Source organism: Vigna unguiculata, chromosome 5 (genome assembly GCF_004118075.2).
Source record: "Vigna unguiculata cultivar IT97K-499-35 chromosome 5, ASM411807v1, whole genome shotgun sequence".
NCBI lineage: Eukaryota > Viridiplantae > Streptophyta > Magnoliopsida > Fabales > Fabaceae > Vigna > Vigna unguiculata.
In genome coordinates, this window is record NC_040283.1 from 42,057,196 (window position 1) to 42,073,888 (window position 16,693).

At 30.4% G+C, this 16,693-nt stretch overlaps 1 protein-coding gene and 1 pseudogene across 1 annotated transcript; both read left to right on the forward strand.

The window, feature by feature from the left end:
- Positions 1-262: 262 nt before the first annotated feature.
- On the forward strand, positions 263-2,740 carry LOC114183641 (annotated as a pseudogene).
- A 6,069-nt stretch (positions 2,741-8,809) lies between these two features.
- LOC114185318 (DNA repair protein RAD16) lies at positions 8,810-16,269 on the forward strand. The gene is made up of 16 exons (XM_028072978.1): positions 8,810-9,155; positions 9,488-9,631; positions 9,982-11,135; positions 11,414-11,536; positions 11,628-11,701; positions 12,301-12,361; positions 12,491-12,637; positions 12,719-12,804; positions 13,332-13,401; positions 13,807-13,935; positions 14,083-14,313; positions 14,828-14,932; positions 15,009-15,161; positions 15,458-15,546; positions 15,660-15,740; positions 15,820-16,269. The coding sequence occupies exons 1-16, from the start codon at positions 9,110-9,112 to the stop codon at positions 15,890-15,892; spliced, it is 2,766 nt and encodes a 921-aa protein (XP_027928779.1). The 5' UTR covers positions 8,810-9,109; the 3' UTR covers positions 15,893-16,269.
- Positions 16,270-16,693: the final 424 nt, after the last annotated feature.

Below are 16,693 nucleotides of genomic sequence, written 5' to 3' on the forward strand. Positions count from 1 at the left end.
ACATGATAATGAAAGATGGTGAGTGAAAATTCAAAAAAAGGAAACATGATGCATGGATGGTGAATGATAGTGATGCTACTCTATACCTTTTGCTTTGTTCTTTTCCTACAGATGCGGCGTGTCTATACCAAACCTTTTTTACTGCATCTTTCTTATGTAGTGTTGTACCATATTTTCATTGTCCAGGTTCAATGAACGTTACTCACTAACACCTTTTCTCCTTTTTATTTTTTATTTTTCATTTTCCGACATTATGATTATTTAAGACCTTAGTCTCTTTACAAGTGAGGGAAACAATGTATTAATAGAGATCCCCATGGGACAAGTGCCAACGACCCATTTATTTCTGTGCTCTTAAACTTGTATGTGGCTTTTCCTTCACCCTCTTCTTCTTTCTCCGTTCAAGTTTATTGGTACGTTTTCTCTCTTCTTGTTCATTGCTTTAAAAACCATGATTCATGTACTTCACTTCATCTTTAAACTTAAAGGAACTCACTTTCCTTTTCGGTTATTGTTATCATTAATTACCCGACACTGCAAGGTAATTAATTTATGTTTTGGATTAGCTGAAATACTGGGTTTTAAGCAGTTTTCTGCTGTCTCTTCATAGTTGGAGATGCAGATCTTTTTTCATCACAACACTTTAGACGTATACTAAAACGTTAAAGTTTCAAACTTTTATTTGTTGGTTCTATTGGGTGTGGTGTGGTTTAGTTAGATAGTGTGTTTTTGATGAAAGAGTTCTTGATTGATCTGTTGTACGCTTGGTGGGTAGGTTCGAAGTTTTGATCCGAAGCCATTACAGACAAGATAACCTAATATCCATTCCATTGCTTTCAGGTAACTTTTATATTCTACTTTTTTTTCTCTATGATTCTGTGAATATTCTTTTTCATATGCTAAATCCATGCAATTGGGTTGTGTTATTTTAAATGAATCTGTGTGTTTATACCAATGAAAAACGTTTTCATTGTCCATTTAAAGAATTACCTTTCATTAATTTATTTGGTATGATCTGCAGCGAATTAAACAAGATAATCTATGTCGGAACAAATGAAATAAACCAAGAGATGGTCCCATATAAAGGGTATTTAATTATCAGATATATGAATAATCAAACGTTTGATGAGATTGGTGGGTTGTAGATTTTGTGTACGGAAACGCTATTGACTAATGTTTGGCAGGTTTGAAGTCTTTAAGACTGATTTATTATCATAAGATTAGCCGATGTAAACTGAGAGAACATGTATTGAATATAACAACAGGTTGAGATGTAGAAACCTTCAACTTCACTAGATGGAAACTGAAATCCCTTCTCTCCAATTACTTGGAGCCAAGTGTATACTAATAATTTTATATGTTATTGGCAGTGACACGCTACCTCCAATTATTGTGGTCTTTATATATAATAATCTAGTATCTCATCACATGTACCTAATAAAATTGTTTATCATGTGGAATGTTTTCAAGGTACTTGTCTGTTAAAGCAGAAAATGTTGCACTGACATAATTTATCAGTGCTTAAAGAAACATGGAGACACCAGTGCTGATATATCTTGGTTTGTCACTTTTGCAGTGTAATGAAGATGTAACTCATTAGGAAACCCAGATGCCATCATGATGGGCTTTGGGCCCAAACTCAGGTACCCTCTTAGAAATTGTTCATGATATGGATAATATTCAGCCATTTAGACAGTGCTACTAAAAGTATAGTTAGTAACTCCTCTTTAATAAAGAAGATGCTAGTATACAAAAATAGCAAGGATTATTAGCAGTGGCACTTCGTACTAGCCACTAATGTGTTCCTGAAAAAAATGTTTCAATGATTGATTTTTGTCCATGTTCTAGACATTTCAATCAATTTAAAGATCCACAAAACACCAAGTATCTTAATGATGAAGACCCCGCCACTCACAAAGCACAAACTAAGCTGCAGTTGAAGAAGATGCATGTTGCTGATGGTCAAAATTATGAATCTGCATATTACGCAGTTATCAACCAGTGCTTCATTTCTTATGCGTGTTGTTGGCTTTGCTTCTTCCAGGTAAATAACTGCTTGGTGTGACATGTATAGCTTAAATATGTGTTTTTGTTCCCTTGAAAATTGTTTTACAGTTATTGTTAACATAAATTAAAACTATAAAACTAGTATGTTATCGTTTTCTGGTGATTCATATGTTGAATAATAAACACTTACTTTTGCTCTATATTCAGGTTGTGGCAGTATGTTATGCTGAACAAGTTGTGAAGTTGATGGTTAGTTTCCTCGTGAATAAGGATGTGAACACCCAGAAAATGGGAGCATCCTTGATACACAAAAGAGTTACTTTCAGAGATATGTTACTTTGACAGCACATGCCTCATTGATGGCTTATACTAAAAAGCTTATCAAAGATGATGGTGATGATCAAAGTGATGCACCCTCTTTGTCAGGGACAAGGATTTCAAACCATCAAAGTTACTTGTTTCAGTGAAGAGAGTTCCCCTTGGCAACTTCAAAATTTGACACTGTTTTCGATCATTTTCTTGTCGGTTAACTGGGTCATAGTTTATGTCTCCTCTTGCATTCCATGAATAATGTAACAGTACTCAAGAGTTTTAGCTCTGCAGATGAATGTAATAAATTGAAAATTATGTGCTTGTAATTGATAGATTATATATTTTAAGATGTTGGGAGAAAGTTTGATTTATGTTGAATTTGTTGCTCGAGTTTTAATGTAATTCGTGTGATTTTTGTCTTCTTCAATTCGTCATCTTTAAAAACGTGGAATGTCTATACATTTCTCTAAATTCTGGTATTTTCTTGACCAATAAAATTTAATTCTAATTTAACTTTACAACATAAACTTTGCATTCAAAATTATTTTATTCTAATACATTCATACATATTCTCAATGCATGACAATTGATACGGTATTGGAAATAAATACATGTTTCTATCATAGAAGATCTCAAAACTAACAAATGACATTTTAATAGAAAGGATGAGAATGAAAATCCAATGAAAGACACTAATCTACACTTTGATTTACATCGGAGGTTATTAGAGTACCGAGTAATCTATTATGAGGGAGACAAATCTGGATTCTATATTATGAATTTTTTGTGTTATTTTGTTTTTCTTCGAAATATAATGATTTTGATATTAGAGGTAATTTAATGTTTAGAAAATTTTAAAAGATCTTATTATGTTTGATTGTCATCTTCAAAATTTAATATAACATTAATTATTATTTTTCTTTATATTATTTTTTTTTCACTAATGTTGTATTAAATTACTTATACATTTATTATTTGAGCTGTATTATTTTTTTTATGGACCCAAAATAGGAATATATATGAAACAAATTATACAAATATCGTCTAAAGTTATCTTATTCTCATTTTCTTCCATTTCAATTCTTTGTTATACAACATTAATACATTTTCTCTTTCCGTAATATCTAAAACAATGTTGTACAAAACAAAGAATATATAGAGAATGAGAATTTTCAAAACGTTGTGTTGAACCGGTGTTGATATTTTGTTGTCCACTTCCACTTTGCCATGAATGCTATAGTAAAAAAACTAATGTTCTTAATCCCCAAAACCTCATTCTTCCTTTGATTTACATAATTTTTTTTCACTTAACTCATGCAATTTTCCTACTTTTTACACCCGAGATAGGAATGTTCTTTACTTAATACAAAGGGACAAATAATAAATTAGTAAGGTTGGAAACATTGAATTTATGACACAAATCCTCTCCTCAATAGACATTTTTGTCCTCTCTAAGGTGCCAATTAAGATCAAATTTCAATCCTTTAACACTTGCTTTTAAATCTCCCACTTCAAGTTCTCAATAAAGTTCTCAATAGGGGATCCAAGGGAAGAAAGTATTTGACACCATGTAAGCAAATTTAAGAAATTTAATGTTGTAATATTTATGATTAATTTTGTGTGAGTTATTCCATTGCCTTTTAATCATTCTAAGATTATTTAGAGTTACTAATTTGGTTTCTTTGTTAAATAAGAGTAAAACGTTTGTAATGAATTAAAAACAATTTAGTTGATTAAAATATTTTTATCTTGCTATAAAAGAAAAGAAAAAATTGTTCAACTGATAAAAATAAGTTGTAAACTATTAATTTCACTTAAATATGTTTTTTCTCTTAATAAATTTTGGAGATTAACAACTTGAATAAATCCATTAAAATGTTCTTCTATAAGGCGATAAACTTCTTATAAAATTTTATTTTATCTTAATGAATGAATTATATTATATTATATTGTATTATATTATATTATATTATTTATACATATATATATATATATATATATATATATATATATATCCTAACACAGTTTTATAGATGTGAAAAATACATTTTATCTTCGTACAGAAGAAATGTTAAGTGTGTTTTTAATCTGTAAATTTTGATACAAAGTTGAAATTCGTTCATATCCAAAACTTTGATACATTTTGATCTTAAAATTTAAAAAATGAATGGATATAATCCTTTTAATATAATTATATTAAACTTTTTTATGTATCAAATGAATGTATATTAAATAATACAATAAGTTCCGACTATTTGTTATAATAAAGTAATTTAACATGTAAATGTAATAATTATTTTAATTTATCTAACTAAAAAATTAACTAATCAATTAAAAGCCTATAAAATATTTTATACGATTATATGTTTTTAATATTCATTTATATGTATATATAAACAAAATTTAAAAATTAAAAAAAAATTAAAATTAAAATATAAAAAAAAGTGATGGTCTGTCAACCCATGTGTGCGGGACAAGTTGTAATCAATGGTCCATTTTTGTTTGACAGACCAGTTCGGTTCAATATGTTTTTGATGTACCAAATCAAAATGGATCGGACTAGTTATTTTACCATCCCTATATCTTATCTTATGAACAAAACTTTTCCAATTTTATCGTTTAAGGACTCTCCTTTTAAACTAAAGTAATTAATTTATTTTTAAGTGACCATTTATTTAGATTTAACCATTTTTTAAATTAAAATAATTATCTTATTACGTTACATTGTGATTATTTATTTAAACATGCTCGATGGCTAAAATTTTATGAAAAGATACCATAACTTTATTTAACTATGCTTGATAGCAAACAATTGATGATGTAAAAACTAAAATTTCAAATATATGTATTATACACACCTAGATAGTCCAGATAACCGGTCCGTATGAATTACAAATAATATGACAAAAGGCTTTTCATTTATAGCATATGACACAAGTAAAAATATCCTCAATATATTCAGAAGATATATGATAAAAATAGTCTCACCCTTCATCATCACATTCCTTATATAAAGCAATTTATTATCTCATAAGACTTTCAAATAAAAAAAGTAATCACAAAAAACAAAAACAAAAACATATAAAAAATTAATACACACATAAAGCGATTGTATTTAATTAAAAGAAGTAAATAAATAAATAAATATCTAAACAATTAATTAATTGCTAACCGTTCATAAATATTTAAAAGTTCAATGTAAATATAAATATATAAATATATAAATATAATAAATATAATAAATATAATAAATATAATAAATGCAATATATAATTAAATGTAATTATAAATATTTTTAAATAATGCAATATTGTATTTTAAAACTGAAATTAAATTTTTATATGAACAAAAAATTGAATGTAAATAACAAATATAAATATATATAAATTATTTGTTTGCTTTGCCAAAATATTAAGAACTACATCAACAAAATTTAAATTGTGCTTTCAAGTCATAAACAAAATTTATATAGGAGAAAAGTTCAGTTTTGAAATTTTAGATCGGTTAACTATGTTTTTAGTTTTTAAATTTTGTAGTAAAATTAGAATTCGTCATAAATTTTTAATATATTTTAGTTTTTAAATTTAAAAAAATGAATAAATATATTTCTTTTAATTCAATTATACTAAATTTTATTGATATATTAAATATGTGTTAAATGATATAAACAATTCAAATATTATCATAAAACATATTCATCACATAACAAAAATGTATCTATTACTTTATAAAATATAAAGACCAAAATATTTCAAATTTCAGAGAAATACAAATCCCAATCTCAATTCAAAATTCAATACACTACAAACATATTTAACTCCTTTGAAATTTATAATAATTATTACTTAACATTGATTGCAAAGTCTGAGTTAAAAATATTAAAGAAACCATTGTTTTTGACAGAAGCCTTTAAAGAAATATACTGTCATGCCATCATACTTCAACATGACAGGGTTAGAAAACGTTTCAAGAACATCATCATTTATGACATTGATGGCATATTTTTGAAAAGTTAAGAACATTTATTATTTGAAACGTTGGAATGATTTTTCAAATATAAATAAATGAAAAAGATAATATAATGTGAGTTAAATCAAACCGTTCATTTGTCGTATGAAATAGATGCATCAAATTCTTATTGGTAAATATAAATATATAAATCATCTTAAACCATAGTAAATCAATATTATAGTAAAAGGAAGGATTAAAGAATGTCAAAAAACAAAACCAACAAAAATATCAAAATAAAAGCATCCAACAATAAAAGACATGCATGAAACATTTGACACTAAATTTAAAAACAATTATCATTATTTACCATTAAACTATTACATCTTTTTGGTATTAAAAACAAACATTAAAGAGTGATAGGTGTATGTAGAAAAAAAATCTTACTATGGTGTTGTGAAGCAAAATTCGTTTTGAATATAAACCATCAACTAATTTATTTAACTAGTATTATTTAAAAGAAAAAATACAAAACAATAGTGAACATCTATAAATAAAAGTTAGGCTCAAATAGAGATTTGGTTTTAATTATTGTTCAATATTTTTTCAATTTGGTATTAATATATATATATATATATATATTTAATTTAGTTATAATATTTGTTAATTTTGTTCAATTTGATTATTTTGTTAATATTATTTAAATAATTAATGGATCGTGTATCCTTTTATGTTTTTTTATTTAATTTATATTTTTTTATATTGTTTTTATTTTTAAAAAATGTTTATACATTAAATTAATATCATGTCACATGTCAAGATCAGTGTCAAGTGTCAGGATAAGTCTTTTATATTCAATTTAGTTTTGATATTCATTAATTTTGTTCAATAAGTTACATTTTTTTTAAATTGAACAATTTTGTTCATCTCTAATCGAAGCAAATTTAATTATTATATAAATGTTATAATAATATTTTTCTTAAATATTTTTTGTTTAGAGTAACATTTTCTTTCAAATTAGAATGAAAATCGTTAGAATGAGGAATAAAATTATTGTTTAAAATTTAAAGAAATTAAAAATCACATAAAAATGTCATACAACATTATATTAATCTTTTATATTACTTAATTTGATTTTTAACCTCTTAAAATGTTAAATCAATTGTATTATTCTTTACTTTTAAAATTTTCATATTTTAATTTTAAACTTGTTATAACTCTAAATTAGAAATATGTAATAAAAATATCATTATAACTTTTATATTAAAATTAAATTTTTTCCGAATTTGAAGGATGTATAAATTTTTCAATTTCAAAAAAATTAGAACAAATTAAAAAAAACGAATATCATAACTAAATTGAATATAAAAAATTGACCCTAAATTGAACATCACATATAACATAGACTTGATAAATAATTTTTTTTAAATAAAAAGATAAAATAAAAAAAATGTTTACTATTCATTAATTATCATAAACAACATTAACAAAAATATTAAATTGAATAAAATTAATGAATATTAAAACAAAATTAAAAATAAAATATTAGGACAAAATTAAAAATACTAAATAACAATTAAGATTAACTCAATATTTAATTTTAAAGAGCTAAGATAACTTTTTTTCCTTTTACATTCTGGTATGCATGATAGTTGACTTTTCTTTTTCCTTAAAATAATTTATGCTTTGCCATTTTTTTTCTATTAAGAAACCTGTAAATGTTGTGGTTTATGGTGTGAAAACCTTTGGACTGATATATAACCCTTTATTCAATATACCAGTCATTATTCCGTGAAAATGGTCCTGCATTGTGAATTTCCATGCTTAAGTCCACAACATTTATAATAAATAGGATAATAATTGTTACATTTAATAGGATAATAATTGTTACATTTCTAATAACAAGGATAGTAATTTATACATATTTTAATGTTTTTCCATACTTTGAGTTTCCTTCTATATTCAAACTGGGTCTACTCAATTCATTCACCATCTTACTTTTTATCATGCTTGTGAAGGTCATGGTTAGGTCATTAACAAAATATTTTTTACAATTGAAAAAAAAAATTTAAAAGGAAAAGGAAAAAAAAAAATCTTTGTTCACTAAAATTTTAAGAATATAACTATTATAATGGTCAATTTAAGTTTAGCTTATTTAGGTGAAATTAATTTTAAAAAATAGATTTTGGTAGATAATTTTATAAAGTGAAACATTATTTATATAAGAGATTTAAGATAACACTGTGGATACAGGGATGTTGTGAACGCAGGACAGTCACTCCATGTGAATGCCAATATTCAAATTTTCAATCAGCAAAAAGTTGGTGTGAAAAGAAAGAAAAAAAACTAGTCTATAAAAACCCACGCGTCATTACAAAAAGTTGCAAAAACATCCCACCGTTGATATCTTCTAACATCACGATCAGTTAGGATTCTTGAATCATGATACCGTTGATTGTGTAGACCGGTATCACCACAGCGTGAGAACATGGATTAGTCGGTTCATAAGTTCATTCTTCCGACCATAGTTATAAGTGCTGTAGAGGATCACAGCCCCTGGTTTTGAGTTCATTCCTCATCCATAGTGATCAGTGCCGCAGGGGATCACAGTCTCTGACGTTGAACTTCGTGCGTGGCGCTTCGTTACTGTGTACAAAAGGGACTCACTTCCCGCCGTTTCAGTCACATACCGAAGCGTAGGAACAATCCATTCCTTCTCTGCAGAGAGATAAGGGAGAGAGGGAAAACGAATACTGTCTCTCACTGTACAATCATCTTCCGTCACTCGATTCTTCCGAACGATTTTTCGATTGGAAACCCTAACTTTCATCTACGTGCGTTGATGGAGCTTCGTTCTCGTCGACGCCTTTCGAATCCCACAGTGTCTGGTACTCTCAATTGTTCCGCTTACTTTCTCTTTTTCTTTTGTGTCCGTTCTGAATTTGTTTTCTTCACTGGTTTAGATGTAGACCAGTTGACATCCTTTTCTTGTTGGATACTTGATTCTGTTTCTTTTTTCTTCGCGGTTTTGTTTGCTCGAAATGTATGTTGATAGTTTGAGTGGAAGTTTTGAAAAGAAGAGTGGTACCGATGTTAACGGTTAATAGTGTTGGTGAAGCCACACAGCACAGTGTGTGGTGGTTTATTGGTTACGTTTCGTTTTATGAACCAAAACCAAAGAGGCATTGTTAACATTGTGATTTGTGAACGGGAAAAACAGGGAATGAGCAGCAGCCTAAGGATGATACTGCTGTGGAAGATGAAACCAAGGGCCAGAGTAGCAACAATAAAGACAAAGGTGTTTCTGTTATGTCTTCCGATTCGGATGTAGTTTCTGGTTCTGATTCCGATTCCGATTATGAAGGTAAATTGTTATACTCTATGGTTTTAGGCTCAGCAGCGGAGATTTTCATGTTATGATTTTGTATTTGGCTTGGCTGCAGTATTTTGGGTTTATGCTTCTCCGTGTCATTTATTTTACTCAAAAGGATATTCCTGAGATGTTTGGAGACTAAATTGAGTAAATGTTAAGACCTAGTGTATGTAGCTATGCATGTTAACCTTTGCTATTCTACCAGGGGTAAGAAGAAAGTTGAATAAAGTTATCTGGAAATCTTCTTTCTTTTCAATTTTGGAAGAACGTATTTACCTAATTTTATATGTGTGATTTTTGACCTGGTTGTATGTCTGAAATTTAAACAAATTTCCTTTCAGATGAAGAATTGGTTGGGAGCTCGCTGCTGGACTTGAATAAATATCCGTTCTCATGCATCAGTGTATCTGACGGAGAAGATTATGGTTCTGATTCATCTGATGGTGACATACCTTTATTTAAAAGGACAAAGGTGCCGGGGTCCAGAGAGAGAAGGAAGAGTATGAACACAGAAAAAGGAGAACCGAGTGATGTGGTGAGGGTGGTGGATCATGAATATTCAATGATTTCACCAGTATTGGTTCCATCTGCTTTTAAGGTAACTAAGAAGAGGAAATATACAAAAAAAGGAAGTAAAGGAGATTCTCGTCCAGTGTTGTTGTGGAATGCATGGGAAGAGGAGCAAGAGAAATGGATTGATCAGCATATATCCGAAGATTTTGACTTAGATAATCAGAGCGAAGTAATGAATGAAACTGCTGAGGCGCCCTCTGATCTGACTATGCCTTTACTTAGATACCAGAGGGAATGGTTAGCCTGGGCTTTAAAACAAGAACATTCTTCAAGTAGAGGTGGAATACTTGCAGATGAAATGGGAATGGGGAAGACTATTCAAGCAATTGCTCTTGTCCTTGCCAAACGTGAATTACAAGACAGTTGTGAACCAGATCAATCCATACCATGTTCATCCAACCTGTTGCCTGCGATCAAAGGAACACTTGTCATATGTCCAGTGGTTGCTGTTACTCAGTGGGTCAGTGAGATTGAACGCTTTACTTTAAAAGGAAGCACCAAGGTGCTGGTCTATCATGGGGCTAATAGAGGGAGGAGTGGGGATCGATTTGCAGATTATGATTTTGTGATAACTACATACTCTGTTGTTGAGAATGAGTACAGGAAGCATATGATGCCTCCTAAAGAGAGATGCCCATATTGTGGAAAATTATTTTTGCCAAGTAAGTTGATGTATCATCAAAACTATTTTTGTGGACCTGATGCTGTTAGAACAGAAAAACAATCAAAGCAAGCTAAGAAGAAAAGAGAAGTTACTAAAGGGAAGACCAAGGTATGCGACAGTAGCAAGATTTTGAAGGGTTCTATCAAGAAAAAGGGAGACAAAATGTGCATAGATATTGAAGATTCTGATGCTGTACCTGTCCGTAGCGATAGGTCATTTCTCCATGCTGTTAAATGGCAAAGGATCATATTGGACGAGGTCAGTTGTACTAATAGATTATAAATTCAATTCTTAGAAAGGAAAATAGAAATATATTTCCATTGTTGTTATCAGTGCCGCTTTCTGTATTTCTATAAAACACAAATTTCACTTTCTGTATTGCTCAAATAGGTCTTTTTGACTGTAATTGATATTGTTTATTATTTTAATTAAGGTATTGAGTTATGGAGTAATGATTGTAACTTTGTTTATTAAATTGGTTCAGGTCCGACTCTTCTATTTTGTTGACCAGTTTTTCTTTATAAATATAATGTCAGGCACACTATATCAAATCTAGACACTGTAACACTGCTAAAGCAGTTCTTGCTTTAGATTCTACCTACAAATGGGCGTTGAGTGGCACTCCCCTTCAGAACCGAGTTGGAGAGCTGTATTCTCTGGTATATTTGCAGCGTTTTTTTTTTTCTGATGTAAATCTTTATGTATCAGGTTGCCTTTTGAAGTATTTTAATTGCAATTTGGTGTGTGCAGATACGATTCCTGCAAATAACTCCTTATTCCTATTACTTGTGCAAGGACTGTGATTGCAGGATTCTTGATCATAGGTACAATTCGTTCTACAATAAAGCTATGTGGATTGGAGGGCCCTAATCATGCATCTAGACTTAATGATTGATAGATGAATCAATGCTTAATTTTTTTATTATCTTTCTACCCATTTTGACTTGTTTAGGAATGTACGGAACATTGCTATCTTTTCCTCATTTTTCATTTCAATTAGAAAACTGTTACAGTGATTTTTTGTAGAGCCCATTCTCTAGTGACTGTCATTCATGTGGAACAAAGCAATTATAAGTTTTTTAGAATATATTGTTATTTATATCTAAACAGTTTTTGTGGTTTCCATAACATTTCTATTTTTTTTTTTCAAAAAATATTATAATCATGCCGAGGTGTTGGTTGTGTTATTGGAAAATATGATCTAGTTTTTGGTATGCCTATTTCTTTTTTATTTTTCGTGATAAGTTAATAAATGAAGATTCTAGTTATGAATGAGGAAGCTACTAGCACCATCTATCAAGTTAGTGTCTGAGTGATCAGGGAAATAACATACATCCACATGTTGTCATAGATTTTCAAAATGATTTTTTTTCTTCTTGAATTGCTAATCACGTGTTAATATGCTGATGATGCCCTTGTGCAGCTCTAAAGAATGTTCAGTCTGCTCTCACAGTTCCGTGCGACATTTCTGTTGGTGGAATAAAGTAAGTTCTGCAATCTGTTAATCCTTTTTGTGTTCACCTTGTTTAAGGCAGATACAAAGAGAAACCAAATCTACAAACTGCAAGTTTATGTTTATGTGCTTTTAACTATGTATTTTTAATCTTGATTAGTATGTTGCCACACCAATTCAATCTTTTGGAAATGGTGATTCTGGGAGAAGAGCTATGATACTGCTTAAACATAAAGTTTTGAAGAACATAGTATTAAGGCGAACAAAAATAGGCAGGGCTGCTGATCTTGCACTTCCGCCTAGGATTGTAAGTTTTATTCAATGTGGTGGTGTTCGTTTTCAAATATTGAAAGAGGGCATGCTTATTTTTTGTATACATTTCATGCAGGTTTCGTTGAGAAAGGATTGCCTGGATATTAAAGAACAAGACTATTATGAATCGTTATACAATGAAAGTCAGGCACAATTTAATACGTATGTCACATTCTTTTTCCTTTTTTCTTTTCCATACAATGAAATCATTGTAAAGCATATTGTTCTTCGTAGGAAAGAAGCTATTGGTAGGTATGAATTTGAGGAGTTAATCAGGTTATTCATGAAACAATCATGAAAGTAAAATTAATTGTAGACATGCTTTTTTCTTAACAAAGGCAGTCGCAGTCTGCAGTCTGATGGGTTAAAAACTTCCTAGGTCAGCATTTCATTTGAAAATTTACAAATATGTATGTCCATCTATTCCGATTTTCTCATGCACAACTCCAATATTCAATCAGGTTATTCATGAAAGTAAAATTAATTGTAGGCATGCTTTTATCTCAACATAGGCAGTCTGATGAGTCAAAACATCTTAGGTCCGCATTCCATTTGAAAATTTACAAATATATTTGTCCATCTATTCTGATTTTCCCTTGCACAACACCAATAGTTTTTGGTGGCAATTTTGCTTTTGAATGATGACGTTAATCCTGGTCTGATTTCATTGGCATTCTTTCTTATAACAGATACATTGAAGCAAATACACTGATGCATAATTATGCTCATATATTTGATCTCCTCACAAGGCTGCGTCAGGTTGGTATTTCTTCTATTGGAAAGAAAATATGTTTTTCTGCCTTTTCCTTCTGCGAACCATTTTTTCTTTCATGTTTGGATTAATGTTATTGAAGTTATGCTTAATGATCATGGACACTTAGAAAATAGCGGCCTTGTCTCTAGTCATCTCTAATAGCATCCTACTTTATAACAACAGTTAGTAAACTATATGCTCATCGTAATGGCAAGCTAGAAATTTGGCATGGTATTGTTGTGAAATAATTTCCTTTTAAAACCAAATAACTTGTTCCAAACATTGTACAAGATTTTAATTTTTTTAATAATAATGTATAGCCCAGCCCTTGTATTGACGTAAGATATGGGAAGTTCCCCTATTTGCTAAAACATTCCAGATTTGTATTTTACTCTTGCTTAAATGTACAGGCTGTTGATCATCCATACCTTGTGGTATATTCTCAAAGTTCAGGTTCAAGAAGTGCAGTTATGGCCCACAATGCTACTACTGTTGAACAAATTTGTGGTATTTGCCACGAGCCAGTAGAAGATCTTATTGTAAGTTTTTACTTTTTTAAAACAAGTTTTGTGATTGTATTGTTTCATTTAATTTTATTTTCTTCCCTTGCTACCTAGTTATACCTCTTCCAAAACAGTTTTTAGCTGATTGTAGTGTGTTAAAGTACTTGGTCATTATTGTTTCAGGTTACCTCCTGTGAGCATTCATTTTGCCGTGCATGCTTGATAGACTATTACTCTACTTCCTTGGGCCAAGTATCATGCCCTGCTTGCTCAAAATTACTTACAGTTGATTTAACACCCAACAAGGATGCTGGGGATCAGGCTAAAACAACAATTAAGGGTTTTAGATCCTCGAGCATTTTGAATCGAATTCGCCTTGAGAACTTTCAGACGAGCACTAAAATAGAGGCTTTGGTATGTATTACAAAGTAGTTACTTGACAAATCATTTCTGGCTTTTCCATGTTTCTATAAGTTTGATATAGCCAGCTCTTTGTTTCTTTGGTCAATGCTTTTTCTTTAGTAAGGATTGAGGTTTAGATTGGTTGAGGATTATACAGGCAGGCCAACTTGATTGATTGCAAATAGTAAAAAATGATGCTGATAAATGGAGTTTGACAATCTGTAAAGGTTGAAATGTAGGGCATTCTTGGAAATTCAAATGAAGCTGCTTGGTGGGAATATAATAGTGTTTGTAAACATGGTTATTAACTTCTTAAATATTATTATAGTAGCATCATTGAGAATTTTGTTGTTATTTGAGTGGCAAAGGGAATGTTTGAGAAACTGACATTTGGCCAAATACCGAAAGATTGCGTCTAACATTCTTGTGAAGAAAATAGTGCTATTATCAGTTGTTTACTTCGATGTCTTCTATTCTATGCTATTTTTTACTATCCTGTTTTTTACTTTTACCTGAATGGTCGCAGAGAGAAGAAATAAGATTCATGGTCGAAAGGGATGGTTCTGCCAAAGGGATTGTTTTTAGCCAATTCACATCGTTCTTGGATCTTATAAACTACTCTTTACACAAGGTAATTTAATCGTCAGCTCGTGTTTGATAATACACCTGAATTGCTTTGTGATGATAATGTTATGTGCTTGTTGCAGTCTGGAGTATCTTGTGTTCAGTTGAATGGAAGCATGTCATTGACTGCTAGGGATGCTGCCATTCGAAGATTCACTGAAGATCCAGATTGCAAAATTTTTCTCATGAGCTTGAAGGCTGGGGGTGTTGCACTAAATTTGACGGTAGCTTCACATGTAAGCAATCATTATTTTGGCATTTTTGGTGTCAATCTTTTTGTATTCTGTTTGGAATTTGAAATTGTCAATAAATATGCTTTGATAATTTACATCTCTGTTCAATTTTTTAAGAGATTAAAATTAAAGGCTTCAATTCACGTCTTTCACGTTTGCTGAAATTTTTATTGCATCCAATGTTCATAGGAGCTGCTTTTATGAGTTAATGTTTTCGTCCAATTTTTTTCTCGTCTTTTTGTCATGGTTCAGCTCAAGTCGGCTAATTGTGTGTGACCTTGTTTCTTGGACATGGTCAGGTCTTCCTTATGGACCCTTGGTGGAACCCGGCCGTGGAGCGCCAGGCTCAAGACAGAATTCACCGAATAGGGCAATACAAACCTATAAGGTTCTATTTCTTGCTCTCTAGTGCTTCCAAATTAAACAATAATGAATGGAAAAGTTGCGTAGAAACATACGAATTGGTCCTTTCTTAATGAACTGACTTTTTTTCACGCACAGAATTGTGAGGTTTGTCATCGAGAACACAATCGAGGAGAGAATTCTGAAACTCCAAGAGAAGAAAGAACTCGTGTTTGAAGGGTAAGTATGATGAATAAACAGGGTTGAAAGATGCTGGTATCTTACTATGCTGACTATTTTTTATCCTCTTTCTTAACAGGACTATAGGTGGTTCTTCTGATGCTCTGGGGAAATTGACAGAGGCAGACTTGAGATTTTTGTTTGTTACCTAAGCAGGGTTGTTTTTTTATGTCGTCCAGATAAAAAAATTGTGGATGCTTCTGATCATTCATTTTGCAGAACTAAATTTTTTATTTATATAGAAAAAAATGCTTAGAGGCAGTTGCGCCCTACAAGGAGGAGGATGCCATGTATTTTGATTTTGCACATTCCCTGATTTATGTTGTGACGAACAGTAACTGGGTTAGCTGTAAATAGGCACATAGGCTATTGGCCCACTATAGTTTCCTCAGCCCAACCAAAAAACTGACTGTACTTTTTGAATAGTGGGATTTTGAATCTTAAGTGGAATGTTAAATGTTATTTTGTAGATTTTCAAGAAAACTTAATACCAAGTATAAAGACGCTGACTATGTTGTAAGTTTGTTGAGACCTTTTGTTAATCGCCGTGTTTTCTCCTTTTTCGGTTCGAAGGCTGTATGTGTATCCAACGACTTAAGCTGATACTAATTATTAAAAGTAAATCTAGAATTCAACTATTGCATAATAATATTATTTCACGCAATTTAAACTGATCCTAATTGTTAGGAAGTTCATGATTTAAGAACTTAATTATTGCATATTATATTTGGCTCAATATTTTAACTTTATTATTTTTTCATTATTATTATTGAAAAGACCTTCATCCCTCTTATTCGAGGGTAGCTCGGTTTTTAATCGTAGAATGTCCGTGTATTTTGTTAATATTTTAAAACTTCCTTTTTTTTTAATTCTATTTTTATTTCGAATTGTCTTTTTAAATATAAGTCGTGTATTGAGATTATTTCAGAACTGAGTATAAATAACTTGATTTT

Excerpts from the sequence above, each read along its gene's own strand:
- LOC114185318 (XM_028072978.1), top strand. The coding sequence starts at position 9,110 with ATGGAGCTTCGTTCTCGTCGACGCCTTTCGAATCCCACAGTGTCTG. Across the intron at positions 11,136-11,413 it reads AAAGGATCATATTGGACGAG|GCACACTATATCAAATCTAG; the intron begins GTCAGTTGTACT and ends ATATAATGTCAG. Across the intron at positions 15,162-15,457 it reads ATTTGACGGTAGCTTCACAT|GTCTTCCTTATGGACCCTTG; the intron begins GTAAGCAATCAT and ends GGACATGGTCAG.